The 27,997-nt window shown below is 34.1% G+C and overlaps 2 protein-coding genes across 4 annotated transcripts; one reads left to right on the top strand and one right to left on the bottom strand.

Moving 5' to 3' along the window:
* Window positions 1-500: 500 nt before the first annotated feature.
* LOC108208846 (uncharacterized) lies at window positions 501-26,329 on the bottom strand. Of its 3 annotated transcripts, none has more exons than XM_064080795.1 (8): window positions 26,193-26,329; window positions 24,991-25,083; window positions 24,444-24,578; window positions 24,231-24,320; window positions 17,127-17,276; window positions 13,174-14,783; window positions 12,009-12,965; window positions 501-3,133 (listed from the first exon to the last, which is right to left on the bottom strand). In XM_064080795.1, exons 1-8 carry the CDS (start codon window positions 26,253-26,255, stop codon window positions 3,130-3,132), a joined length of 3,102 nt encoding a protein of 1,033 aa, XP_063936865.1. In that variant the 5' UTR covers window positions 26,256-26,329; the 3' UTR covers window positions 501-3,129. The 3 variants fall into 3 exon arrangements, with proteins under 3 accessions (XP_063936865.1, XP_063936871.1, XP_017234909.1); XM_017379420.2 differs by lacking the exon at window positions 501-3,133 and adding an exon at window positions 11,696-11,848; XM_064080801.1 differs by lacking the exons at window positions 501-3,133; window positions 24,991-25,083; window positions 26,193-26,329 and adding an exon at window positions 11,695-11,848 and having other exon boundaries at window positions 24,231-24,303; window positions 24,444-24,965.
* On the top strand, window positions 670-3,114 carry LOC108192891 (G-type lectin S-receptor-like serine/threonine-protein kinase LECRK3). Its single transcript, XM_017359420.2, has one exon. The coding sequence runs from the start codon at window positions 670-672 to the stop codon at window positions 3,112-3,114; it is 2,445 nt and encodes an 814-aa protein (XP_017214909.1).
* Window positions 26,330-27,997: the final 1,668 nt, after the last annotated feature.

Here is a 27,997-nt window from a genome sequence, read left to right as displayed (position 1 = left end):
CATGTGAAAGCTAATCGGGTGAAAACCAATCGGGTGAAAACTAATCAGGTGAAAACGAGTATATATATTCAAATAAACTTCAAATCGCTTAGTTGCCTCTCTAAGAAGGAAGGATTCAACAGCGATATAATTCAGCGTCTGTTCAATTTCGATTATATTTGTAGATGTCGTATGGCTTTTGATTTATGAATTGATTCCTTTTTATCAAAAAAAAAAAATTGTTGATACTGATGCAAAGAATAATTAAGTTTTAATTATAAAATTGAAAAATCTCAGCCATTGAATTATAATATATTGGAGAGTCAAGAAATAGGATTCCAATACTCCAACAAAATATGGTCTCCACAGAATTTTGGCCTTCATATTAGGGAAACAATGGTCAAATTATTTTTCTTAAAGTACCCAAATACATGCAAGGATAAATCCCGATATTTTAATATCAATATCAGCAAGGAAAATGCTACTTTATAGAATGCTCTAGTTTTCTGGAATCTGAAAAATCAATAATTTGTGCCGTAAACAGCACTACATTCAATAGCAGAACTATCAAAGTCGAGAATAAGTCAAAACACGCTACATGAAAATATATGTTCCTCGCAACTTCTTCTGTCAATCTGTCTTTTTTATCTATGTTTACAAGATTTTAAGACCCCAAACGAAACAGAGAAAATGATTTTACCAATGCCTTATTCCCCTGCTCTTTTTTGTCACCTGAATTTATTATTACTTGCTCTTTTGCCAGCTTTTGCGCTTGCTCAAACTAGCACAAATGGTACTATAGAACTGAACTCATCTCTCACGGCCACAGACAATGCTACTCCTCCATCATGGCTTTCACCTGGGGAAGATTTTGCTTTCGGGTTCCGAAAAATTGATGAAAAATCAGACCAGTTTTTGCTGTCCATTTGGTACAACAAAATACCTGACAGAACAATAGTCTGGTTTGCAGATGGTGGAAATGCCGTGCCACGAGGATCCAGAGTGCAATTAAGTGCTGATCGGGGATTAGTCCTGAGTGATCCGGAAGGAAAGCAGCTGTGGAACTCTGGTACAATATCTGGCCAAGTTTCGCGGGCCTTTTTCAATGATACTGGCAATTTTCAGCTTCTGAGCAGCGATTCTACTAAATTATGGGAGAGTTTTGACTATCCGACTGATACACTTCTGCCTACACAGATCATGCAGACTGAAGGGGCTCTTTACTCCAGAAGGAGCCAGATTAGCTTCTCGAAAGGAAGGTTCCAGTTGCGTTTGCTGAAAGATGGAAATCTTGTCCTGAACACGCGAGAAATTCTGACAGATTATGCTTATAAGGCTTACTACAGCAGTGAAACTTTTGACAGTTCGAATGCCAGTAATTCTGGTTACCAGGTTTTGTTTGATGGTTCAGGCTACATGCATATTTTGAGGAGAAACGGTGATCGTGTCACTCTGACGCCTAATCGGGCTCTTCCTACTACAGAGTATTATCATAGAGCAACATTGAATGTTGATGGAGTTTTTGTTCAATCTTATCACCCGAAGAGTTTCACAGGCACGCCTAATTGGTCTTCAATCTGGCGAGAGCCTGATAATATTTGTCTTGATGTTCCTGCAGATTTAGGCAGCGGGGCTTGTGGGTACAACAGTTTATGTAGTCTTAATGCTGATGGACGGTCAGTTTGTGAATGTGCGGTAGGCTATTCGTTGGTTGATCCAGATGATAAGTATGGCAACTGCAAGCCGAATTTTAGTGTGAGCTGTGATGATTATAATGGACAGAGGGCTAATGAGGGCTTATACGAGCTCTTACAAATCAACAATGCGAATTGGCCAACGTCTGATTATGAGCGTCTGGAGGGAATCTCTGATCAAGAATGCAGAGATTCGTGTTTGAGTGACTGTTTTTGTGCTGCTGTCGTTTATGGTGGCCCGACTTGTTGGAAGAAGAAGCTACCTCTGTCTTTTGGGCGGCAAGGCAGTAGTGAAAAAAGTATTGTCTTAATTAAGGTTAAGAAAGGCGAGCATACTTCACAGAGTCCCGAGGGCAGTTCCAGAAAGGATGATCATGGCACGTTTATTCTGGTGGGATCAGTGCTTTTAGGAAGCTCAGTGTTTTTCAATTTTGTTATTATTGGTGCTTCTTGTTTAGGGTTCTTGGGCATCTACCTAAAAAACCCTCTGAAGACTAGACCGGATAATGACATAGTTGAAACAAATTTGCGATCATTTACCTATCAAGAGCTATCAGAAGCCACGAAAGGGTTTACAGAAGTACTGGGAAGTGGTTCCTTTGGGACAGTGTACAAAGGAATGGTGCAGATATCAACTTCAAAGACCTTAATTGCCGCGAAGAAGTTAGCTAGAGTGACTCAAGAGACTGACAATGAATTCAAGACTGAGGTTAACGCGATCGCCCTGACTCATCACAAGAACCTGGTCAGACTGGTAGGGTTCTGTGAGGAAGGGGAGAATCGTCTGCTTGTTTATGAGTACATGGTGAATGGCTCACTTTCAGATTTTGTTTTCGGGGAGGTAAAGCCTAGTTGGACACAAAGGGTTCATATCGCTTTAGGCATTGCTAGAGGCCTCGCGTACCTCCATGAAGAATGCAACACGCAGATCATCCATTGTGACATAAAGCCTCAAAACATTCTCCTAGACGAATACTACAATGCTCGGATTTCTGATTTTGGACTGGCAAAATTCCTGATGCTTGATCAGAGCAGGACTAAAACTGCTATCCGCGGAACAAAAGGATATGTTGCTCCTGAATGGTTTAGAAGTACTCCGGTTACAGTCAAGGTTGATGTTTACAGCTTCGGTGTGATGCTGCTGGAAATCATTTGTTGTCGCAGAAATGTGGAGAATTTCGGAAATGAGGGTGGAGGGGAGATACTGACAGATTGGATTTGGGATTGCTATCAACAAGGCCGGTTGAATGATGCAGTGGAAAATGATGAGGAAGTTATGTTGATTGAGTGGACGAATGTAGAGAGATTGGTGATGGTAGGAATGTGGTGCATTCAAGAAGATCCATCTCTGAGGCCAACAATGAGAGAAGTCACACTGATGCTCGAAGGAGTTGTAGATGTTCCACAGCCCCCATGTCCATCTTCATTTTATTCCAAGTAGACTACAATCTTTAAGTTACCTACAGATTTTCAAGTTGACAATGTTTTAGGTTCTATTTCATACAACACTACGATACATGTGTAGGGGCCGTTTGGCTAGTATTAAAAGAAGTGATTTGAACTTATAAGTTATTAAATATGTTCAGATATCGTCATTTATAAAAATAAATAATTCACTCTAACCCCAAAATAAGCTAGGTTTTCTGATTTTTCTTTGGCTTATGAAGCATCTAGAGCTGTAATTCGAGTCGGGCGGCTCGCGAGCTCACCCGGCTCGAACTCGTTTAAGTGGGCCCGGCTCGACTCGACTCGTTAAACGAGCCGAGTTCGGGCAAAGGTTTCGGCTCGTTTAATTAAACGAGCCGGCTCGACTCGACTCGTGAAATTAAATGAACCGAGTTCAGGTACAGGTTTGGGCTCGATTAAGTGTAAAATTATACGAGCTGGCTCGCTCGACTCGTTAAAACCGGCTCGTTTAGCTAAACGAGCCGGCTCGACTCGACTCGTGAAATTAACCGAGTCGAGTTCGGGCAAAGATTTAGGCTCGATTAGTTAACCGAGCCTGCTCGGCTCAATTAAACTTGGTTCGAATTAGGCTCGGCTCGAATTACAGCCTAGAAGCATCAGTATAAGTACTTCTAATAACTTACCAAACAGGTCCAGTTAAGTAGAAATCCACTTCTTTATTAAAAAAGCCAAGAAGCCCGTCAGCCAAACACCCACTTAATACGGAGAACTATTTGGAGTTGAGTTTATATTTATTTGCTTTTAAGTTTTAAGTCGTATCGTCTATAAATTGAATACGATATGTGTAAATGATTTGTCGAATATAAAACAAGTATATTTGGGTCAACTGAATAGTCAAATATAAATTTGTTTAGAATTCCCGTCAAAAAGAAAAAAAATATGAATTTGCTTTAGATAATCAAATATGAATTTGCTTCTAGCCTTGTATACAATGAACTAGAATTCTCCCTAGAATCGTGAAGTAACAAGTTTGATTAACTTGAAGAAAGTTCATAGATTCTGCCTCTTACATTTGTAAATGACTCAGGTAAGCTAGAAGCTTGGTTTTTGACAACTTCCTTCAACAACTCATCATCTTTCCTTCTTTGCATCTTGGTCTTTCTCTTGAGCACTTCCAATTTGCTGTATTAAAGTTTGAACAACACATTTCTTGTTCCGTGAAAATAGATGTCATTTGTAGTTTTGACAACTAGTATATGTCTTTGGGGCCGTTTGGGTTAATTTAAAGAAGTGACTTCTTGCTTAAAGTAAGGAAGTGGAATAAAAGCGAGAAATAAATTAATAATTATAAGTTGTTAAAGTGTTTGAGAAACAAATAGGAATTATAAAGAGATGTTAGCATTTTCTACTTCCAACTTTTTTCTCACAACTTCTTAAAAATACGTCTTGCTTCTTTACATAAACAGGTCAAGAAAAGCAGTTCAAGAGGTAACTCATGTCTCCTGCTTCTCTCCCCCAAACAGGGGCTATATCTTTGGATTTTATGATAACCCCAATTCTATCTCTTGGCACAACAACTACTCCAAGAAACTCAAAGCTAAATCCAAGAGCCTGCTTATATTCAAATTGACCATGGTTGACTGAGGCTTCAAGACCCTTCTTATATTCAAATTGACCATGGTTGACTGAGGCTTCTAAGACCCTTTAGGAAGCTAGATAAATCTTGATCTTGAGTTCCTTTTATACCTCAATAAGTTGCTTGGTTGCTTCAAACCCTTTCTATAAAATAAGTAATAGTAATAATAATTCGAGGTCATGTGCAGTATTCTACCGTTTAGACTTGCTAGAGCATTTACTATAGACTCTCTAAACAAATTTAAAATTTAAAGAAGATAGGAAAACTTTATTTTTGAATGGACTCTTAATAGCTCTTTAAAAATTTAAAAGTGTTATCCCTCTTCTTCTTTTATTATAGCATCTAGGTGCTCTTAACTTATTATTATTATATGCAATATTCATTTCACTCCGATTCTATTCACTTCTCTCTCCAAATTTTCTTTTAAATAATTATAAAATCTAAATCTAAAACAAGTATAAAGAGTAAGGTTTGTTTTTAAAAAAAATTGTCACACTATTTTAGAATCCATATATTATATATTATTTTTAAAGAGATATTCAAGAGCTCAATAAAATGTTCTTGTCTAGCTTTAAATAAAAAAATTTGAAGGTATCTGAGCACAAACATAAAGCATACGATTGAAGGAGTGAGATATTCAAGGCAACAATGATTGCTCCCCATTGCATAGATGTACTCATTTAGTAAGACTAATGTGAATCTAGATTATCTTTAACATCTGTCTGAGTAATAGCCATGTTTGGCTTCTAGGCTCTAGCAGTGTAGATACAGAGGATTCAAGGTTGGCATGTAAAGGGATCAACAATGTCTTGACACAAGGCTGAAAATTTAGTAGAGTTTAGAGTAGTGTAGATGGTGTAGACTGTAGAGGCTGTAGAGAAGGTTGTCTCAACATTTGATATTTGCACATAGTAGAGACTTGTTTCATATCTAGCCTTGTAAAGCATTTCAAGGTAGATTTTGCTTCCATGTCATGCATATTATTAGTAGAGACATGTTCTGCTAGAATCTTGAATATTTCTTACTTTTAATTTTTCACTTCTTCTCTGAGGCATGACAATAAGATAGTTCTCCGTGGAAGTGGTCAATTCTTTGTTCATATTAATTTTGCAATCTTTTGTTAGCTAGTAGTCGACATTGCCATGCTCATCAAGTCGATCTACAATCTTTTTTGGATTTTATATACAAACATCACGTGTGTTGTAGCATTATGGCTTGATAGTCAGAATTTGAAAGTTATATTTATCAACCCATCCAATTGTTCTTGGAAAAATGACCCTAGATCACACAAAATGAAGTAATGATCAGAATGAAAAATGGTCCAAATACCAGTTATTAACACATGATAATCTAGCGTTTTCAATTTGAAAATATAATGTTAGATTATGTAGCAACATGATAATCTAGCGTTTTCAATTTGAAAATATAATGTTAGAGGATGTAGCGTTCTGTTAGGATTAATGTAGCGTTTATTATAGATATTCAAATGTTACATGATGTAATATTACTGAATGATATTTGGGATCAGTTTTCGGGATCATGATGATGATATTTGGGATCAGTTTTCGGGATCATGATGATAACACAGGTTCGTGTTAAACCTCCCTCCTGAGCAAATAAATTACCTAACTCCGAACCTGAGCCTAACTCCGAACCTAACCTCTTCTCATATATATAAAAAAAGACGTTATTCATAAGACTCGAAGTCAGGACCTCTCCGATACAAATACATCACTCACACCACTTCGACTACACAAACAATTAATTTATTATTCAAAAGTATTAATCACATACTTTAAAACTTTTGTATTTATATTCGTTTCAATATCTTATTTATTTGAGATAAGTTATTATTTCAATTAAGTCTCATATATTATTTACATGATAGATTAATATCTATAAATCAATTATTTACTTAAATAAATTTAAAATTGAAAAAGAATATGAATAATCGGGTTCGAGCCATGATTCAAATTTCTAAAAATAGATATAATTCATATTCGAATAAAAATAAACGAACCTAACCTCTTCTCATATATATAAAAAAAGACGTTATTCATAAGACTCGAACTCAGGACCTCTCCGATACAAATACATCACTCACACCACTTGGACTACACAAACAATTAATTTATTATTCAAAAGCATTAACCACATACTTTAAAACTTTTGTATTTATATTCGTTTCAATATCTTATTTATTTGAGATAAGTTATTATTTCAGTTAAGTCTCATATATTATTTACATGATAGATTAATATCTATAAATCAATTATTTACTTAAATAAATTTAAAATTGAAAAAGAATATGAGTAATCGGGTTCGAGCAATGATTCAAATTTCTAAAAATGGATATAATTCATATTCGAATAAAAATAAACGAATTCAAATCCTCCCTCCTGAGCAAATAAATTACCTAGCTCCGAACCTGAGCCTAACTCCGAACCTAACCTCTTTATTTATTTGAGATAAGTTATTATTTCAGTTAAGTCTCATATATTGTTTACATGATAGATTAATATCTATAAATTAATTATTTATGTAAATAAATTTAAAATTGAAAAAGAATATGAATAATCGGGTTCGAGCCATGGTTCAGATTTCTAAAAATAGATATAATTCATATTCAAATAAAAATAAACGAATTCAAATCTAACTTAATAGTTTAAACGAGCACCGATACAATATTATAGAAATTTTAAGTCATGAATGTGAGAAATAAGCACAAAAACTGAGGTTTAAACGAGCATCTCTGAAAGGAAAAATTGATGGGTTTTCAACATGGACTATGTCCTATTAATTTCTTTTATTATAAAAGGGGATTTATAAAGAGATTACAATATTTTGGAGAGCACGAAATAAGGTGACTGACAGAATATTCCTATTTAGAATATTTTTTTTATTTTGAACTTATGAATTCAGAATTTGGTGCGTAACTAAATCTTCTTTTAAAAAATTATAGATATAAAAATAGTGACAATACATCAAATTTGGTGTCAGAAAATATATCTAAATGATGTAATTTTGATGATATATGTATTTGAAATACTATAACCTGTGATATGAAGGTGAATTTAAGGAAATTCTATATTGTTAATCAAAATTCAACTATATAATAATAAAACGCGTTTACGAGAACTACTAAAAAGGTTTGAGTTATAAATTTTACTTGGTTAAATAAAATAACACAGAAAAATAAGTTATATATATTAAAGTCTTAAAACTATAATTTTTAATATGTCATCATTCAATATATAATATACCAGTTAAATAAAATGATTCAAACTACAATTAAATTAATCATTTACAAAGTAAACTAATAAAATATAATTAATTCTGAACCGGATAATCTGACGCGATACGGTGAAAATTAATATCTGATTAAACAGGACTAGAACAATAATAGTTTTTTCATAATTCAAAATATCGAATATATGACTTGATCTTTAACAATTGAACATGATATACCACATTGATCACTCCTAATAAATACGAGTATCAAAATATCTAAAAATGTGAGTTTGCACAAAGCTAAAAAAATAACTACACGACTAACTAAATATTTCATGATTTTATGAACTTCATGATGCGTAACTCATATCTGCTCTCCTTTTGCTATTTGAAATTCCTAAAAATCATTTGTTTGGGATCTGGTTTTATAACGATTACATGAAAAATCATTAAAAGTCTTAATCTACAAGCTTAAAAAACTAATTATAAAAAATTTAAATTTTATAACGAGATAATGTTATAACATACTGTATCGAAGTAATAATCATCTAATATTTTTAAATTAACAATAAAAATATAATACGTTGAAGTACTATATAATTGATATGAAAAATAAAAGGATAAGACACATCAAAGGTGTCAGAAATTTTTGGGGTGCAATTATACGGTTAGTAGTTCAATTGATGCTTTTATAATAAAATAAGGTATGTGTATTTTTACATACAACATATATTTCAATTTCTATTTATACAAAATGTGTGCAACATATGCTAAAAAGAATGTGTTGATGATCTGCTTCATCATGTGTACTCCCTCCGTCCCATTTTATGTGAACTGATTTGACTTTAACAGAAGATTAAAAAAAAGGTAGTAAATGTAGTTGAAAAATGGGTAAAGTGATGGGGTCAATATTTAATAATAGATTTGAGATAGTGGAGGAAAGTAGTGGGTGCAATAGTATTTATATAATAAAAATAGAGTATAAAATATAGAGGTAGTGGGTGTGATAGTGAAAAGTATTGTTTAAAAATAGTAAGTATTATAGGTTCATTTTTTTTGGGACATCCCGAAAAGGAAATGAGGTCACATAAAATGGGACGGATGGAGTATCAATTTAACAATTATGCAAACGTACACTCAAAAAAAAAAAGAAATAAATGTAAGACAACGCGGACCACACATCTTCATTTAATCATGATTTAAGATATCGTAATTCATATATCAAGAACAAGTTTTCATCTAAATCATGGTATATTAGTTGAAATAATTTAATAATTTCAACAATAAATTACAGATACTTTTAATGAGGTATAATATATTTAAAATCTAAAATTTCAGTATTAATTTCGAATATAATTTTGAACATAGATAATATGATAATGGTCTCTATATCCTAACGAATTTGAATATAGAAATATCAGTTCAAATATAGTTTTTGATCCATAATTTTTTTAAACAAATATACTTCCTTCGCCCCATTTTAAGTGACCTTATTTGACTTTCACGGAGATTAAAAAAAAGGTAGTAAAAAAAAGAGTAAATTTAGTTGGAAATTGGTAAAATGGTGGAACATATCAAAATTTAATAATAGATTTGAGATAGTGGAGATAAGTAGTGAGTGTAATAGTGTTTATTTAATAAAAAAAGTAGTATAAAATAGAGAAGTAGTGGGTGTAATAGTGAAAAATAGTGTTTAAAAATAGTAAGTATAATAAGTTCATTATTTTAGAGATGTCCCAAAAAGGAATAAGAGTCATATAAAATGGGACGGAGGGAATAGTACTTATTATTACTATTAATGCTATTAAGTTGCAAATATTACATTTTTCATATTTACATATTTTGTCAAAAAATAAAACTTAATAGTTACGCTCGAAACAATATGATGACACACGGATATTTTATTTAAAACACAATACAAACTTAAGGCCCGTACGAGAACAATATGATGACACATGAATATTATTTAAAACACGGCAAAAACTAGAGGCCCGTGCCTCGCACGGGTTTTTATGCTAGTTTATGATATTAATAATGGATATAGTGATAACGATGATATTTATGATATTAATAATGGATATAGTGATAACGGAAGCCAACACCCGCAACTACGAGTTGGTATTAAAATATATGAAGATAATTAGTTTGTAGTATTAAAATAGATAATATCTTAATATTCAGACTATTTCTAAAAATTTAATATCTGAATATCATCAACAAATTAATTCCAAAAAACATAAATATATTTATACAATCCACATCTCATCAAAATACAAATTAAATTAATATATTTTATTTCTAATATCTTAATATAATTTTTCTAAATTTGTAAACAAATATTATAATGTAAAGTCAAATTAACTGATGCAATTTATTCCTCCTTCAGTAGAAACTAGTTGAGAAACCGCGCGTTGCGGCGGCCTATAAATAATGATTCAATATTAATATTTATAGAATGCAATAATTTTTTGACCGTCTATAAAAAGTATATTAATGATTAAAAATTAATATTTATAGGATAAAATAAATTTTATATTATAAAAATCTTGATGTAATACCAATATTATTATATAAAATTGTAATATTGGACTATAATTCATGTTGAAAAACTGAAAATAAATTTCTACACGTAATTAACAATTTAAGCACGACGAATCTTAATTTTATTTGTATTTTTTTTGAAAAATAATCATGTTCTTACATTGTCACCTTCCGCCAATTTTTTTGGATTGATTGTGCACAAAAACATCTAACTTAAATCTAACCTTAATTTTTCAATACTGTATGAACAGTCTTCACTTAAAAGTTGCTTGAACGGTGCAAACAGATAATGCATGAATAATTTTTTCCTGTGTGCAAAGTATATCATATAAAAATTAACAACAACAAACATGCCTGATGAACAAAACAAATATTATAAAAGAATAGACAACAAACATATCACTGATAGTTAATTTATTGATATCATCCATCAATATCATGCCACGACTATATTCTTCTCCCGTGTTTTGTTTGGATTTGTCGAGTCCCACGTAGCGGTCTATAACTACCTCTACTTGCAACAACCTTTATTTTTTAAATACCGTATAAAAAACGTTCACTTGTCGTTGCAGAAGAACGGCGCCACCTAGTTAGAAATCGAGCAAGAGATCTATCACCAAAGAGAAATAGGGTTGTGATATTGAGAAAGAGAAAGTAAGTTGTGTTTAGATGTGCCAAAACCCTACAACCTATTGGGCTATTTATAGATGCAGAGAGACTTGTGTGTTACTCTTTTCCATAATTAAATAATCTGAAACAAAATCAGATTAAAACTTTCAAGCTGATATATTCCATAAATAATCTGAAACAAAATCAGATTCTGAAACTTGCTTCTAATATATCCGAAACTAAAAAGACAGTTCTAATTTTTAATATTTTTCATCCAAAAATTCCAGAAAATTAGAAAAATAAAACGAAGCTATCTGAGAGACGCCACCTACACGCCCCTCGCTTCCCCTCGCTTCCCCTCGCTTCTCCTTTATATAAGTATATTGATTACCCTTCTTTTATTCTTTCCCAGTCAACAGCATTTTGGTTTTTTAGTTTTTCTTCTTTGCTAAATTAGCACTATGTTTTGCACCCAAAAAAATCAAATTAGTACCGAGTTTTAACTTTTAAGTATGAAACAAAATATATTGCAGTACTCCCACATAATCACATGTGTTCATTTACTATTGTAACTATCACTGTCTATTTGGAACCAAGTGATTGAATTTAGTAATTAGAATTTTACATTTTTTTACTTCGAACTCCTTATCTTCATCATGGCATATTCATACAGCAGATTCCTAATCAGAAATGAGCAACTAAAGGATCAACATTTTTAGATCTCCATGTTTTGCACCATGTAAACCGAGCCCTGTCAAGAAATCTTAAGAGCTTAGGCCGTTGTACAGAAATTAGAGACCAGAGTCATCTGGCATTCTTACATTTTTCTCAAGGAGAGAGTTACCATGCACTAAAGTATGAAGAGTGATAACTGATGGCATTAACAGCTATATATCAAATTAGCAACTTACGTGCAGCGAGAAAGGGCCACCAGATGATCAATTACATCTTTAAGATTTGCAACTTGAGTTGCAAACTTAGCATGAAGCTCTCTATTTTGAAGATCACTTTGCTGCCATGCCGAAAGACCATCACCTATTGTCTCCAATCCACTTTTGAGCAACTGTACACCTTTACCGATACCGTCAGGAAGTTTTCTTCTTTTATTTGCATGTTGTCCATCATCAACCTCCACCTGGTCACATTCTACAGCCTCAGGAAGTTCCCTATTTTTATTTGCAGGTTGTCCATCATCAACCTCCACCTGGTCACATTTTATAGCCTCCAGTTTAATATGCAGCATCTTCATGTTTTCTAGTAGCAATTTTGCTTCTTCAACAAGTAGCTCAAGCTGATCAGTTGCAGGTGTGAATGCAAGATGTGCAGTCTCCTTCTCAAGAAATCGTTTCAATTCCGACATAAATCTATCTTCATTTACTTCCTTGCCTGAATCTATATCGAATGAAAGTGCTGCATCTTGTGGCACAAACCTCCATAACTGGTTACAATTAGTTCGGCTAGCAAAATATCCAAATGACTTGAGTGCCAAATGCACCAATGCCCAGTGACGTTCCCTCAGTAGCATCTTATATAATTCCCATACAGCTACACTCTTTGAGGAATCGTCATCTTCTGCCAATTCAATGTGACTAAAACCAGCCATGAAAACAGCCAAATTTGGTATGCACCGAGAAAGCTTATCATCTGATACTGTTTGGCCAGACATAAAAAGGTTTTTAAGTTCTATAACGATTCCTTCCATCTCATCAGATTCATACACATGCTTCATGATGGAGATAATCTCAAGAATTTCACTTAAAAGCTGTAGATAATTGTCCTTCACTTTGCCTTCAGAGTCTCTGTATTTGTTGATTACAGCAACTAGTAACTTTAAGGTCTTCATGTCAGTATCAGAAATTCTGACCTGGCTAAAAATATCAAAAGAATTAAATCAAAATATTATTGAGAAAATATATATCTGTTTGACAAAGTAATCTTATAAACAAAGAGGTATCGACAAGAAGTTCTTAAAGTACCGGATAGATTTTATACGACTCTACTACACAGCAAATGTCTACTCCAAACATATTATTATTCTAAGCAAAGACAAAAAGCTGTAGAAGAAGAATTACTTACAGAGACTTTAAAGCAGCAGAGAGAGCAGAGACAGGTGTATACAATACACTAGACATACCAACTCCCAACGAATCATTAGCAAATCTCTCTATGAACCCAAAATATTCAGTAATAATTTTTTCTTTGGCTACACTCTTAACCTTGTCAGTAAGCAAATTTATTGGAAATTCTTCCATGAGCAAGGCTGCATACATACTCGATGACTTAGATCTGCTACTATCAATAACTGAATGGTATACAAGATCTACAGTGGACTGTGAACAGTGAGCAAGGAGCACACAGATTGACCTTGCTAATATTCGTAGACCACTACAAGGGACAAGAACTGATTCAGAAGTTGTAGCAACCTTTAAAAGTGAACAAAGCTTATCGATAATGTCATTGACCATATCAGTCTCTGCATGTCGCACCATGAAGCACAAAAGTTCCATAACAATCTCCCTACAAAGGAAGTGCGGATGGACAATGTTTTCAAGCAGGAAAACTACTACGTCCGTACACACAGGCGTCGAGGATACCACAACCATGAAGGCTTTCAGTGCATGAATTACAGATAAAAACATAGGTCGATATGAGAACTCCAGGGATTGGCCAGAACCATATAATACAGGAATTTGCAAAACAAGGATTGAAGAGTAAATGTTTTTGTCAGTTATAGAATCAATCAGCCATTTGAGCTTACTGGAAAGTCCCAGTCTTAAATCATCATCCAGATCAGGAGAACCCTTTAAAAGATCAAGAAATAAAAAAATCCGGCCTAGTGACAATATTCGAGCCCCGGGCATGGCATCACAGCTGACAGAAAATATTGCATCCATTGAATTGCAGTCAATATGGTTGCTCCTAGCATGAGGATCTCCGAGCTTATTTTTTAAACTAGTTATGGGACTAAACAACCATTCCAGAATTTGGATCTTGTGCTCCTGTCCCAGTTGAGCTGAATTTAACAAAGAATTAAGTAAATGAAAGGATGTTGGCTCCAAAAGTTCAATCATAGCTTCAGCTAATGATTTCAGGAGTTCTTCACTACTCAATGAAATTTTAAAGGCTGATATCATAATAACACTGAGTATAATCTCCCTGTATACCATAAATGCTTGGGAGGAATAGTGAGAAATAATTCTTACGGCATTGATCAAATAAAACTTTACCGGTAGGAATATCCTTTTTGCTTCTGTCAATAGAACTTTTTCTTTTGAAGGACAAGACCAAGACTGTGCTGCGCATCTCAAGGAGTCATTGGCCAGATTAATTAGGGACACTATAATATCTGTTATATTCACCTTCAATGCTAACTTCCCCTTGCCAAGCTGAAGCAATGAGACCACACCTTTCCACGACAAGTTCAGTAAATTTACAAGATTCCCGCCATCACTACCAGCAAGGATTCCCACTTCACACATTTTTTCTATGGTACATTTTGTAATATTAATGGTATGATCTGCAACATTAAGCTCTTTAGAATCTGCCTGATCTATAGTTTTCTCTGTTCTTTCATTATATAGATCCCAGTTTACACTGTTGCAATAGACTTTGCATAGTCGTGTGGCAGCATCAAGGACGGTGTACACCACCTTCAGTACTTCTGAGCCAATAGTTGGATCGATTTTCTGTTCCACAAGATATATAAAAATTAATTAACAAATATTAAAAGCTAGCTATATCACATAAAATTTGGCCACTAAACCAGAACAAGAACCTTATATCAAAAAACATGTGTAAACTTCACATAGACATGTATTTGGTGCTACAGACAACCACATTATAGTTCTTTTAGCAAAAGCAATTAAAGACAGTATTAGGATAGTTTGTAATCAAAGAAAAGCAACGACAAGTTCCTCTTCTTACATATATAGTTAGCTCCTCATCTCAACTGAAAAACTGTTTGTTGTCCGTGACTTGCGCTGTTATTAATTGCAACATACATGCCTATATAATAACTTCCACCTGTGAAGCTCCAGTAATGGTGATGTTTAAGAGACTCCTGGGCTTATAATGGATATGATAGATACACACCTAGAATTCGTCTAAGATGAGATAAATACCACTAAGAAATGGAATAATGATCATCATACATATATAGACTAAGATATGCTCTTCATTGAGGTTGGAGGTTCAATTCCTCCCTCTCCTTCTCCCTTGCAGAAATATATATATGCTTTTCCCAGAAAAATATGCTCTTCGTTGACTTGAAATGAGTACATATATAGATGGATCTGAAGGACGAATTATTTTTACGTCTCATATGAAATCACCCTCTCTAATCTAGCCTCTGCTGTATGCCTAGAGTCAAAAACACATGTATTCTAGAAGGTTCTTGTGTATAGGTCTGCTTAAGTTCCTAAATTTGCATGCTTATATGTGTGCTCACTCCTGAGGAAGAAAATGAAAACGTTCTTAGCTTTGGCTGAAAAAAAGTGGCCAATTCAACAACTATAAGCTTACTGGCTTCAGGTAGTATGTCACGGCCATGAAGCAGAACAGACAGGTCACTTCCAGGAGCTACAATGCCATGCTTGTAAGGTACTAAGCAGAGAATTTTCAAGCCGTGAGGCATGAATCAGTACATTACAGCCAGGATGTACCGCGTCATGACCACCAGCCCGGAAGCATACCCTCGTGACTATATAGGGTATAGGAAGGTGACAGCTTTATGTGGAAGCTTAGACTAGTCAAGGCGACTTTGCTTAAAGTATGTACAAGACTACAAGCCAATTCCTAAAAAGGGTAAGGCTGATACAAACGGCCATGTTTGGTGCCATGGTCAAGTGTCTACTTGAAATTTTCTAGGTCACAAGTTTGAACCCTAGAGAATGTTGCCTACAAAGGGACCTTCAAGTACCCTCTTCTGATGTGGGAGTCTTGTGCAATGGGATTAGATAAACCTACATAAGTTCTTAGTTGGAAAAGCCTGTCGTTTAGTTCGTCAAATGCTTTTAGTACATATCTCTATGAACAAAGAAGGATTTTATTACTTTCAATACATAATACTCATGAGCAAATAGGGAAAAAAAATATGTATCAATCGAATTTACATGCTGGTAATATGACATGCTATATTTCTCCATACAATCCACATTGTACTCATAAAACATTACCAAAAAGTTTATCTTTTCTTAATATATGATAATATAATTCAATGTTATCAAGTTTGGTATCATCAATCTACTTTCAGATCATCAATTATATGAGATTGTGTTTGGGAAGATGTACTTTACTTAAAATGATGGACTTTAACTGACATAAATTTAGTCATTTCAAATTCTCATACTTGCACCAATATTTAAATTCCTTGAAATTCATTCACTTGAAAAACACATTATTATCCAGAATTTCAAATGAAATCCAAGTACCCAAAAATGCCACAAACAAAGTCCATTAATGCACATTTCTGCCATCATAAAAAGTGACAAATTTTTTTATAATAAATGCTCGAAACGTTATTACTAAAAAACAAAATGATCTTTTCTGATTTTTAGTATGCAGTTTAAATTTTTATTTAAAAATGCCAATACATGCTGTGCATATTAGCCGCATTGAACTTATCTAAGCCACAGAGCATGTCCCTTGTTGTGCCACCAAGTGTCTTATCTGTTACTGCTAAGGCATTGGAGGTTGAAGATCAGGACCACACAGGGATGACGGTAGTGCTAGTTTTTTTAAAATAGAACTCAATATTGTAAACTTGGAGCAAGGACGTCGACAACTGCTGGCAGGTGCCCCTATATAATGCTTTGATACCATATACGTGACAGTACATATTAAATATAGTATATAAACATAAGGATGATGTTTACACTTCATGAGACCTTGCAGCCAATTTCATATGTATGGCATATTAAAGATGGGGGTGTTGAATTACAGTACCTACTATGTTGAGTCACGATTGCTTACTTCCAAACAATTCACAATCACATTTATACTTAAGAGATTACTGCAAAACCATTTGTTACCTTTATCTCTGACAAGCACTCTTTTGCCAAGCTTAACTGTTCTGAGATGAATTCCTCAACAATATCCAACACTGCTTTAGAAGTGGAGACAGGACATCTTGCCAAAGCTGAGAAACTATCATCAGAGAGTTTCAGAAGATCCAAGAGCAGCTGAAAAGTAAAGCTAAATATCTCAGAAACAACTTAAGATCTTTGAACATAGTATATAAGCTAATGTCTACTTCAAGTCCAGTGATGTTTCAAGACTAGGCTGGTTGTAAGAAGAGGCTCTGCACTAGTAACAAGCTTATCATACAATATTAAACAAAAAAAAAAAGTTGTACGAGATGAATAGACAAGCAGGTAAGAATGGTGTTTCAGCATTGTGAAGAACCTCGTAAACATAATTTCTTATAGTTGATGAAGATTTCGGGTAAGTGTCAACAAATTTGTCACAACTTTACTTATGGCCAAAAAAAAAAACTACTCGCAGATTGCCAAATGAGTGACAATTCCTCATTGCTTCTTTAAATTAATGTATTGAAGCAAAATTTAAACCTCCCTCGTTTTCTTCAGCCGAATTTCTTGACTCGATTGAATCATTGATTTTTTTTTCAATAACAATAACTCTCTCTAATAATCTTATAGTAACAGTCACTTGATTCTGCATGTTTCCAACATTCAAAACACTTAAATCTCTAATCAGAAAGTTCAGTATCTCATCTATGTCCCTATGTTGCATTGGCCGAGCACATATTGCTTGCGCGTCTTCTCTGTTTCATTTAGGTATTTCACCTCCAAACTCATCTTAATATTCTACTGATTATTAATACTAATATCTTAAAATTTTGTAATAAATATTTATTCTCTTAAAGTATCTGAACTGAAACGGTTAATTGGCTGAGCTGTTGTGACAAACTTTCTTTAACATGAAGTTTCTTATATGTTACTAAATTTTTAATTGGCCAATTTTTCTATATACTTCGAATATATATTATTATAATGCAACAAGTAGATGTGAGTGTTAGGATTGAAAGTTTTGTATTATGTGGTCACAATCTCCTTATCGATTTGGTTTCTTACACTTTTAGGAAATTTTAGAGTAAAGTGCATTTTGTGTACCTGTACTTTAAGCGAGACACCACTTACAATACTGCATTTCTAAATCTACCACATGCAATATCACAGTTCATAACCCGATACAGTTTATGCAGTCCCGTCTATAATTAATTATGCCGTTAACAGACAAAGGGGTATTTGTGTAATTTCACCTCTGTAACGACTCTTTTGTGTTATTTAATGAATTTGCGACCCCCCAAATCATTCTACAGCCTCACACAACCCTGATTTTTCAGCTAGCATATGAGAGTGAGACAACTGCTAGAAAATGAGGGTTGCATGAGGCTATAGAATGGTTTTTTTTTTTTTTTTTTTTTGGGGGGGGGGGGGGTGTTTGCAACTTCGTTAGATAGCAAAAAGAAGCACAAAAGAACCGTTACATAAGTGAAATTACACAAATACCCCTTTGTCTGTTAAAGGCGTTAAGAACTATAGACGGGACTGCATAAATTGTATCGGGTTATGAACTGTGATATTGCATGTGGTGGTTTTAGAAGTGCAGTATTACAAGTGGTGTATCGCTTAAAGTGCAGGTACATAAAATGCACATTACTTAATTGGCTTAGAAAGTCAATGTGAAAATCCTACAACTTTTATATTATGTGGTGACAATCATCTTTTAGATTTAGCTCTCTTTTTCTTGTACGTTTTTAATTAGCAAAAGAAACAAAGTATTAGTTACTATAAGTATAACTACTAGTAGTAGGTAATGGTATTCCTAAGCATATGGGTTGGAATTCTACACATTCTATACTAATGACGGCCAATGAAACCTAATTACTCTTATTATATAACAGGTTTTCTAGTGTGTGCCCATGCACACTACCCATTATACAATAGGATCTATGTGGTTTGCATGTGACATGGATGTGAATCTATTGTATGAATGGTACCAGCTGGAACAAAACTAAGCCTTGTTCTCAACCAAGTTAAGGTAGGCATGGATTAATAGCCACCACAATTTCCTATCCAAAGATATGTCATGTATCATTCGGAAATCTAAAGTCAATCTGCCAAATATTTAAAAACAAATTATTATTTTTTATAGGGTGACTCTTCCACTATATATATTCACTTAATATCAATTTACATATTATGTTTAAAAATATACGGTTAATATAGTACGTAAAGGGCACTGATGTTTGCTTTAGCATATCAGGAAGCTATTTATATAGTAACACAAACTTGTGTTGTGATGATTCTACAATGCACAGATAATTTATTCATCAACTACAGACATATGTCAAATCAGAGTTTTCTACACAATTATACACAAAAGCAAGGAAAAGAAACTACTATGAGCTGATATATAATATAATTTTTTAGAAATTATGAAAGCCAAAAGCTTGATCGGATAGAATATAAATGATTAGATGATATGTAATCTACTCTAATTTAGATAGTACCTATATACATACAGAATCTTACTCCAATTCAAGACAAATTAGCCCTGACCAATTTTTAATCACTACTTTTAACTACGGAAATCACTAGTTTGTACATCACAAATCATTATTTAATATATATAACATATCTCTCAAATAGAAATATATACATATATATACAACGTATATGATTATCATCTTTACTCATACTGCAATAATGGACCTCCTGCCACCATTATCATCACCTTTTATGACTTGCCCCCTTGGCCTACCATCACTAATAATCACCGTTGTTTGCCACCATAACTTACCACAACTACCGACTACTTACCACCATCACACACTTCCTCTTGTCACTTACGACCATTATGAACCTCTTAAAACTACAATTGATCGTCAATAATCGACCACCTATTATTAACATAAGTAGATTTTCTTAATTATGAAGAATAAAAATTGTTGATATTACTGTATAAAACAATCATTAATGCAATATAAACTAGTGATTCTTGTAGTTATAAATATTGACTGTGGAACAGGCTTTTAGTTTGTACTTAAGAATTGGTTTGTATTTGATCAATAGCCTATATACATATATATATATATATATATATGTATGTATGTATGTATGTATATATGTAACCGTTATCCTTTTCGTGACGAATCTTCTATATGTTCCTAAGAAAAGGAATTTGTTCGTTTCTCTGGGTCTCAAGGGGGTGTGGAAACGCATAAAAACTCTAGAGTGGAAATGGAAAGTATTCTCTCTACTATAATGATACACATCACGATCATAGAGCCAAGGCCAATCCCATAGTATGTGTGTAACATTCATGGGAAGAACATCACGCCAAACAAAATCTTTATAATGACCAGAAAACAGAAACTAAACAGCATTGAGTTACCGGTATGGTAGTTTTGTTGATCCATGCGACATATGATATGTTTGTGGATATGGCTCGGTAGGTAGCATATGTAGAGGCTGAAACCACATTCATGCAACTCCCACCATCCATGACCAGCTTCCGTAATTCTTTGATGAAGGTCACAAGTGTTTGAAAGATGGTTGTTCTCTTCCAATCTTACTTCTGAATCTTTGGGGCAGCGAGAGCCGAACCACCATAGCAAGGGAGATATCTACATCAGAATCCACCAAGTCCTCTGCATTGAACTATGGATTCTCTTCATCTTCCATATCTAAGGCCACTTGAAAACCATGTTTCACAGTAAAGAGGGGGTTGCCGAATCAACTCTTTCCTTATATTGAACCTTAGGCCAGATTTAAATCTAGCCAAAGTATGGCGAAGATCTTCAACAATTCAACTTCGAGTCTTGTGTCCGTCTAACCTTTGCATGTACTCTTCTACTGTCATGTTGCCTTACTTGAGATTGAGAAGTTGTTAGAATAACTTGTCTAGGTAATTAGGCGGCATGTATTTCTCTCAAAGCTTTGCCTTCATCTCTTGCCAAGTAGCTATTGGTGGTTGCCCCAATCTTATTATATCACCTTCAAAACTGTTCCAAAACACCTTCACGAGGTTCACTAACTTCATCTTACCGAACCGAACTTGCCGATCATGTCATACCAATAAATAGACTCATCAATCATAGACAACCAAACGACAAATGTTGTTGGATTAAGTCTACCATCAAAATATGAAATGCCTACTTTAACCTTCTTTGTGATGTCTTCTTCAGTGTCATGAGGCTCATAGTAATCTCTTTCAAGCAACTTCCGCATTCCAGTCTAATCTAAAAAGTAAATTTGTGGCACTTATGGGGGCCTGCCAACCTGGACTTCCCGTCTCCAAACTGGATTAGGTGGTTGGTCCATTTGTTGTTTATCTTGCTCAGCATCCCCTTCCTTATTAGTCTTTCCTCTGGATGATTCTACTTCATGATTGACCGACAAGTTCCTTGTAAACTTAGGCTACTGCTTCAAATTATGGATCTCCTACAAGAGCATTCGGGCTACGGGGTTGTTCATTCATGCCCTGAAATTGCTCCCCCACCTGTAGTAATAACTCGTCTCGTTTATAATCATTTAATCTTCCTCAAAAATATTTTCCCGTACGAGTAGACATCGCGCTCTAATACCAGTCACAAAGCATACAATTGTCAATAGCTGCATCACAATTTATTGGAATTTGTTCGCCTGCCACATGACCGGTTTCAGATGTCTCCATCTCATTAATTGCTAACAAGGCAAACCGAGATCCAGTGCCCGTAACATAATATGTCTAGTCTCCTAGTGCCCTTTTGGAGGACGTTGCAGATGTCCCGGAGTTCCCCCAGATTAAAGTTATGCATAGATTTGCAGGGTGGTAAGCGTCAGATGTATGACCCTTTTTTTACCTTGACAAGGGATATAAATCAGTGGTAGAGGACCGACAGATTCCAATCCTCCTCCTTTTTTCATATTTGTATAAGGTTCTTTCAAGCATCGACAGAACCAGAAGCACTTTTTCTTCAAAAAAGAAGAGGACGGGTTATTCACATTTCATTTGATAGTCAAAGGCAAATTGAAAGCTAAAGAGTGGTGATTTTAAAATTCCCAACGGGAAAATAGAGATGTCTCCTACGATGCACATCATATGTAGAAGTATCAATGTAATTTCATAGATTCATTTGGTCTGAATGCTACATGAAGAACATAAGCCAGATGACTGGATAGGAAGACCTAGGATGTAGAAGATTATAGCATGAGTGATACGTCATATGTGGATATCCACCCGAGTGGTACTTCATTGAAGGATATATAAGATTCATCTGTATAGATATCATCCACATCCAGAAAGTCGTATGCTTTGGAAGAAGCTTGTACAGTTTGGGAAGGGGTTTTGATTGATCAAGAAGAAGTATCTACTTCAATCGATATTCCCTTAGGCGCGACCATACATAACATAGATATCACACGTGGAAGGGATAGACAATTAGCTAGAGTTGCAGGTGCTCTCAGCGAAACTGATTGCAAAAGAGGGGAAATCGGCCACATTAAATTACCTTTTAGGAAGGTCCATTTGATATCCAAAAATTGCTCGGAAACGGTCGGACAAGTGGGGAATGTTGGGGTGAACCAGAAAAGTTTGGTAGAGCCGGATCTAAACATTAGCTAGGTAAGCATCCTGTAATAAGGGGAGTCGTTATGAATCCTGTAGACCATCCTCATTAGAGTGGTGAAGGTAGGGGCCCAATTGAGAGGAAAAAAACCACAGCCCCTCGAGGTTATCCTACACTAGGGATAAGAAGTAGAAAAAGGATAAATGTAGTGATAATTTGATTCTTCGTCGCTGTTGGAAATAAGAGAGAAAATATAATTTATTTCTTCTTTACAAAAAAAAAGGAGTAACCTGTGACACGTTCACTAAAAAATCCTTTTGTAGCAAATCATTTATTAAATTGATAACCTTGACACAAAAGCAGAATTGGGCGAACGATAGGAATTGAACCTGCGCGAGGCGGATTCACAATCCACTGCCTTGATCCACTGGGCTACCTCCGCCTAGCCAATTTTCCTTTATTTATTTGCATTTCAAAGGATTCCTTTTTGATCATTCAAAAATATTTGTTTATCTAAAAAGGTCTTAAATAAATAAAAAAGGAGCAAAATCGCCTCTTGATAGAACAAGAAAGAGGTTATTGCTCCTTTTTTAATATTTCAGAAACTCGTATAGACCAAAACCCAACCTTACCCATTTGTAGATGGAGCTTCAACAGCAGCTAAGTCTAGAGGGAAGTTATGAGCATTACATTACCAAGCTTAGCACGGTTATCGATATCAGCCCAAGTATTAATTACACAGTCTTGACTATCAACTACAGATTGGTTGAAACTGAAACCATTTAGATTGAAAGCCATAGTGCTGATACCTTAAGCTAGTAAACCAGATACAACTAGGAAGAAGTGTAAAGAATGAGAGTTGTTGAAACTAGCAGATTGGAATATTAATCGACCAATATAACCATGAGTGGGTACGATATTACAAGCTTCTTCTTCTTGCCCGAACCTGTAACCTTGATTAGCAGGTTCATTTTCAGTGATTTCCTTGATCAAACTAGAGGCTACTACGTATATATCGTAGTATTCTACATCAGAATCACATTTTATATCGTAGTATTCTACATCAGAATCACATTTTATATGCATTATATATTGGAATCTGTAATAAAATCAATGATTTATATGGTGTACTATGAAACTCCATATAAGATGGACCGCAATGAAATGTTGGCATATATATATATATATATGTAGTGAATTCATGTGAGAATAATTTATATGTGTAAACAATCGTTCTGCTCTTGTCAAAAAGTGCAGAACAACTGTTTTGCAAATATTTCACATTTCAATTTTGTATTGAAATAGAACGATAGTTTCTCAGTGTTTCCACGCAAAAATATGTTTCTCAGTATATCAAGGGCTTGAAACTTCAAGGTCTTAAAACACAGCTAAATTTATTAAGTCTATACAGTTAAAATTGTACATAAAGGTACTGTTATTATAATGCTTCAGTAAATGAGTACAAACACTAATCAATCATTTATAGGGAGAGAAAGGACAAACCATGAAGTAAACAGATTTCCTCTAAAAAGGGCATCAAACATTTGTCAACAACTTTTACCTTGAAGAAAATGCTGAAATGTTCTTCCTCTTGAGAGTCCTCAGTTGATATGAGGGTCATCTTTAAATGCTTCCTGCACCATGTACTTGCCTATTCATAAAACAAAAGTTGATAAAGAATACAAGCCTAAGTCGTGGTATCAGAAAAATACCCGAGTCAATATCGAGAAAGGAAAGAGGAGAAAACAAACTTCAAAGTTAAAGCACAGTTTACCTTCATCCCAAGACCAAGATATTGATGCAGACCTCTGGATATGCCTGAATCTAGGTATTTTGCGGCAACATGCAATATATTATTGTTTAAGATGCACTGAGATATATCAAGACAGGTAAAGTCTTCCCAGAATATCCATTTCGATGTTAAGGAAACATTGGGAAGAATTAGATATCATACAGGAGAATATGCATATCAGACCACAGCTCCTCATGAAAGAGAACACTGGTAGTTTTACTATGATAGATATAAATACAAGTGCAAATCTATATCAACAGATAGTTACCTAGCGAAGCGATGTGATTTAAACTGAGTAATCTGCGACATATATGATATGCACAGTCATGAAATACTGAGGGTCCATGCTCAATATTTATGAGTGATTAAATGGACTAAGCTTGTATCTGTCTTTTTGACTTAGTACACCATCTGTGAGTTTCAATAGCAAAAACTACCTACATAAGCATATGAATGTGTGTACTTGTTTCAAATTTTAGAAGATATAATGAAAGAAAAGTAACTAAAACTGGAGATTTAAACTTGATACTGTAAGAGATTCCCAAAGAGAAATAAGTTCAGCATCCTCATTTATGTCTAAATTTCCAAGTTTAGTAATTAGTTGAGCACGGCTTTCAACAACCTGAAAGATATAAAGTTAAAATTGTTAAGATACTGCATATTTGCATGATCTCAAACTTCAAATGAAATATCAAGTATGCTCTAAATGAGTTTCTTAAATAAGTGAGCACTGGGAGAGAAATAATACAGCAGAAAAGTGGAAACAAATAGATTGTCCAAAGTCAACAGCTATTTGTACGTAAAGACTGAATCATTTAACAAACTCACAATGCACAAATCATTAGTATGACTCTCAATGTTCACTATGCACCAGTTTCTAATTCTTAAATGATCAGTTAACCAATCCTTCAGAAAAGATGATATAATACATGCGACTATCTTAAATTACTTGTCCATGCGACTATTAGCAAGTGAAGTGGAAATGGGCAACACTAGTGATGGCCAAGTACAAAATCAATTATAAGGGCCTCCCAGCTGTAATTGAAGCATGTTGCTGCTTTCATATTAGAAGAATTCAAAACTGCAATAGGTTTAAATATGAAGTTATGAAGAGCATACAATAATTCATCGAGGCTGAAGCAATAATAGGAATTCAAAATTAAAAAAACTCTGACATAAAACTCATAGTCATAAATCTTTTCTAAGAAATTCTACCAAAATGTTAAAAGCTGATCCACTACTAGTGAAAATTCATTCTAGCAACTTTGCAAACAATTTACTACTATCATATCATCCACCATTACTAGACCGAAACTCTGAGCTAACTATCAATCAATGTCATCGGTTAATTATTCCTTACTACAAACAATCGCAAAGTAATCTACAAATATAGAACTTATTCAAATATTTAGCAACAAATCGAACAAACAAGAAATCTAATAGAAAATATACACATCTACTTTCAATATCACACACATCCACATCAACAAAACAACGATTCGACACAAAAGTACAACTAGAGTACTCTAATTCATCACAAACCCTCAAAATTCAGCACAAAACACAGTAAATCGTGATAAAAATGTATAAATACAGCTAATGAAAGATGTCTACAATCTATTAAAGTCGATTAGCTAATAAATCTACTCGGAAACATTCGATTGAGAGATAAATCGATAAAAGCTGGAAATGAAAGTCAGAAAATGAACTTGAAAGGTCTATAAAGCTTACTTCTGATGATTTAATGGCGTCGAGAAGCTTCTGGAGCTCGTTTTCCGAGGCATCTCCGTCCATCGTTCTCTAGTGTTGTTCCGCAAAATGTTACCGCTGCTGTGTGCCTCTCTATTTCGTTTCCCGCCTTTATTAAGGACCTGAAATTAGAATTTTATTTTTAATAATTTCAATTTTCAGTTAATTTTGATTGATTTTAGCTTGACCCGAAATCGACCTGTTTACTGACACACGAACACACCTGTTACCCGAAATTGCCACCTCTAGGATTAAGTATTAAAGCGGAGGTGATGTTTCATTCTTACCAATTTTAACTATGTATCGTTTAATCACTAAGAAAAATAGAAAAACTAAATTTTGACATACAATATTAATCAATACAAAAAAATTATTAAATTAATAATAATTTATATCAAAATTTATCATCAACAAATATGTAAAACTAATAATATTAATTTATATTTGAAATTTGAAATTTATTATAATTTTAATAATTCTGATCAAAATGATATATAACTTTTATCATATTAATATTTAATCCAATTCATTACAGCTTCTATCACTTTGATTTTAGATAACAAGAAGATAGTGCTCTTTTTTTTAAAATTAAACCTCATCACGATTCTCTTAGGCCCGCCTGAAGGTCCATCGTCGGATCATAATCGTTCTCCTTCTTTTTAATTGCACTGCTTTGTGTTTAATTTTTATTTTATTAATTTGTAATGGAGTTTTAATTACTCCCTCCGTCCCAACCATTTACACTTTCCTTTTTGGGATGTCCCATCTAATTCTTTACATTTCAAAACTTACCAAAAATAGACAATGGGTCCCGCCACTTCTTCACTTTTTCCTCTTTTCACACTATTTTTACTCCACTATCTTCTTTTTATACATTAAAAATCAATGGGTCCCACCACTTCACCCACTTTTCTTTCTCTTTTCAACTTACTTTATACATATTTCTTAACCTTCGTGCCCAACCCATTTGATAAGAAATGGGAGGGACGGAGGGAGTATCAAACAAAAACCTAAAACTGCAAAATAACCAGAAACCCTCTATTTCATACTATTCATACACTTCACTTTTGTTATCACAGTGGATTCACAAATCCCACCATCATTCTCATCCATCCCACCTGATTCTCAGCTACCATATGTCCATTAGTCATCATTCATTCCTTGCCACTGCCGCTACTATCCATGATCACCTCCGTGCTCTTGATAGTTATTTCTCACAACGTTCACACTCTTTTTTCCCACCTTTTCTTATATATAATAATTATTGTGGAATTTTGATTATAAATTTCATCATCGTCTTCATTAATGACGACGATGAGAATATAATAAGAGACGGTAATATCATATCACATGTATCCTAATCATAAAAATAAATATGAGGGTAAGTTGGTCGGTAGCCCTCGATAATAGTTAGAATTAACAATGTAGTGTTTGATCAGAAAAATTGAACAACGTAGTGTTTGATCGGAAAACTTGAATAACGTAGCTAGTGTTTGATAATAGCCAGGATTAATGTTGTCCAATCTGACCCCTTTGTCATTCCCACCTTCACCGGGTACGTACAATAGTATATAAGATTTTGACAGCGATTTTGCCCAACTTGCTTGGACAGAAAAAGAAAATGACATTACTACAACTACCTTGCTGCATTACTTCTTTTAGGGGCCGGCTTTGTTGCATTAGATGGGATTAATATTAATAAACAGAATAAAGAATGGAAATTTACAAGCTTTATTTCACAGTTTAATAAGTAGCCAGGCTTTTAGCTTTTAAATTAATCTAAACTT

The sequence above is a fragment of the Daucus carota genome, chromosome 1 (genome assembly GCF_001625215.2).
Source record: "Daucus carota subsp. sativus chromosome 1, DH1 v3.0, whole genome shotgun sequence".
NCBI classification, from domain to species: domain Eukaryota; kingdom Viridiplantae; phylum Streptophyta; class Magnoliopsida; order Apiales; family Apiaceae; genus Daucus; species Daucus carota.
This window is presented reverse-complemented; position numbering and strand designations above follow the sequence as displayed.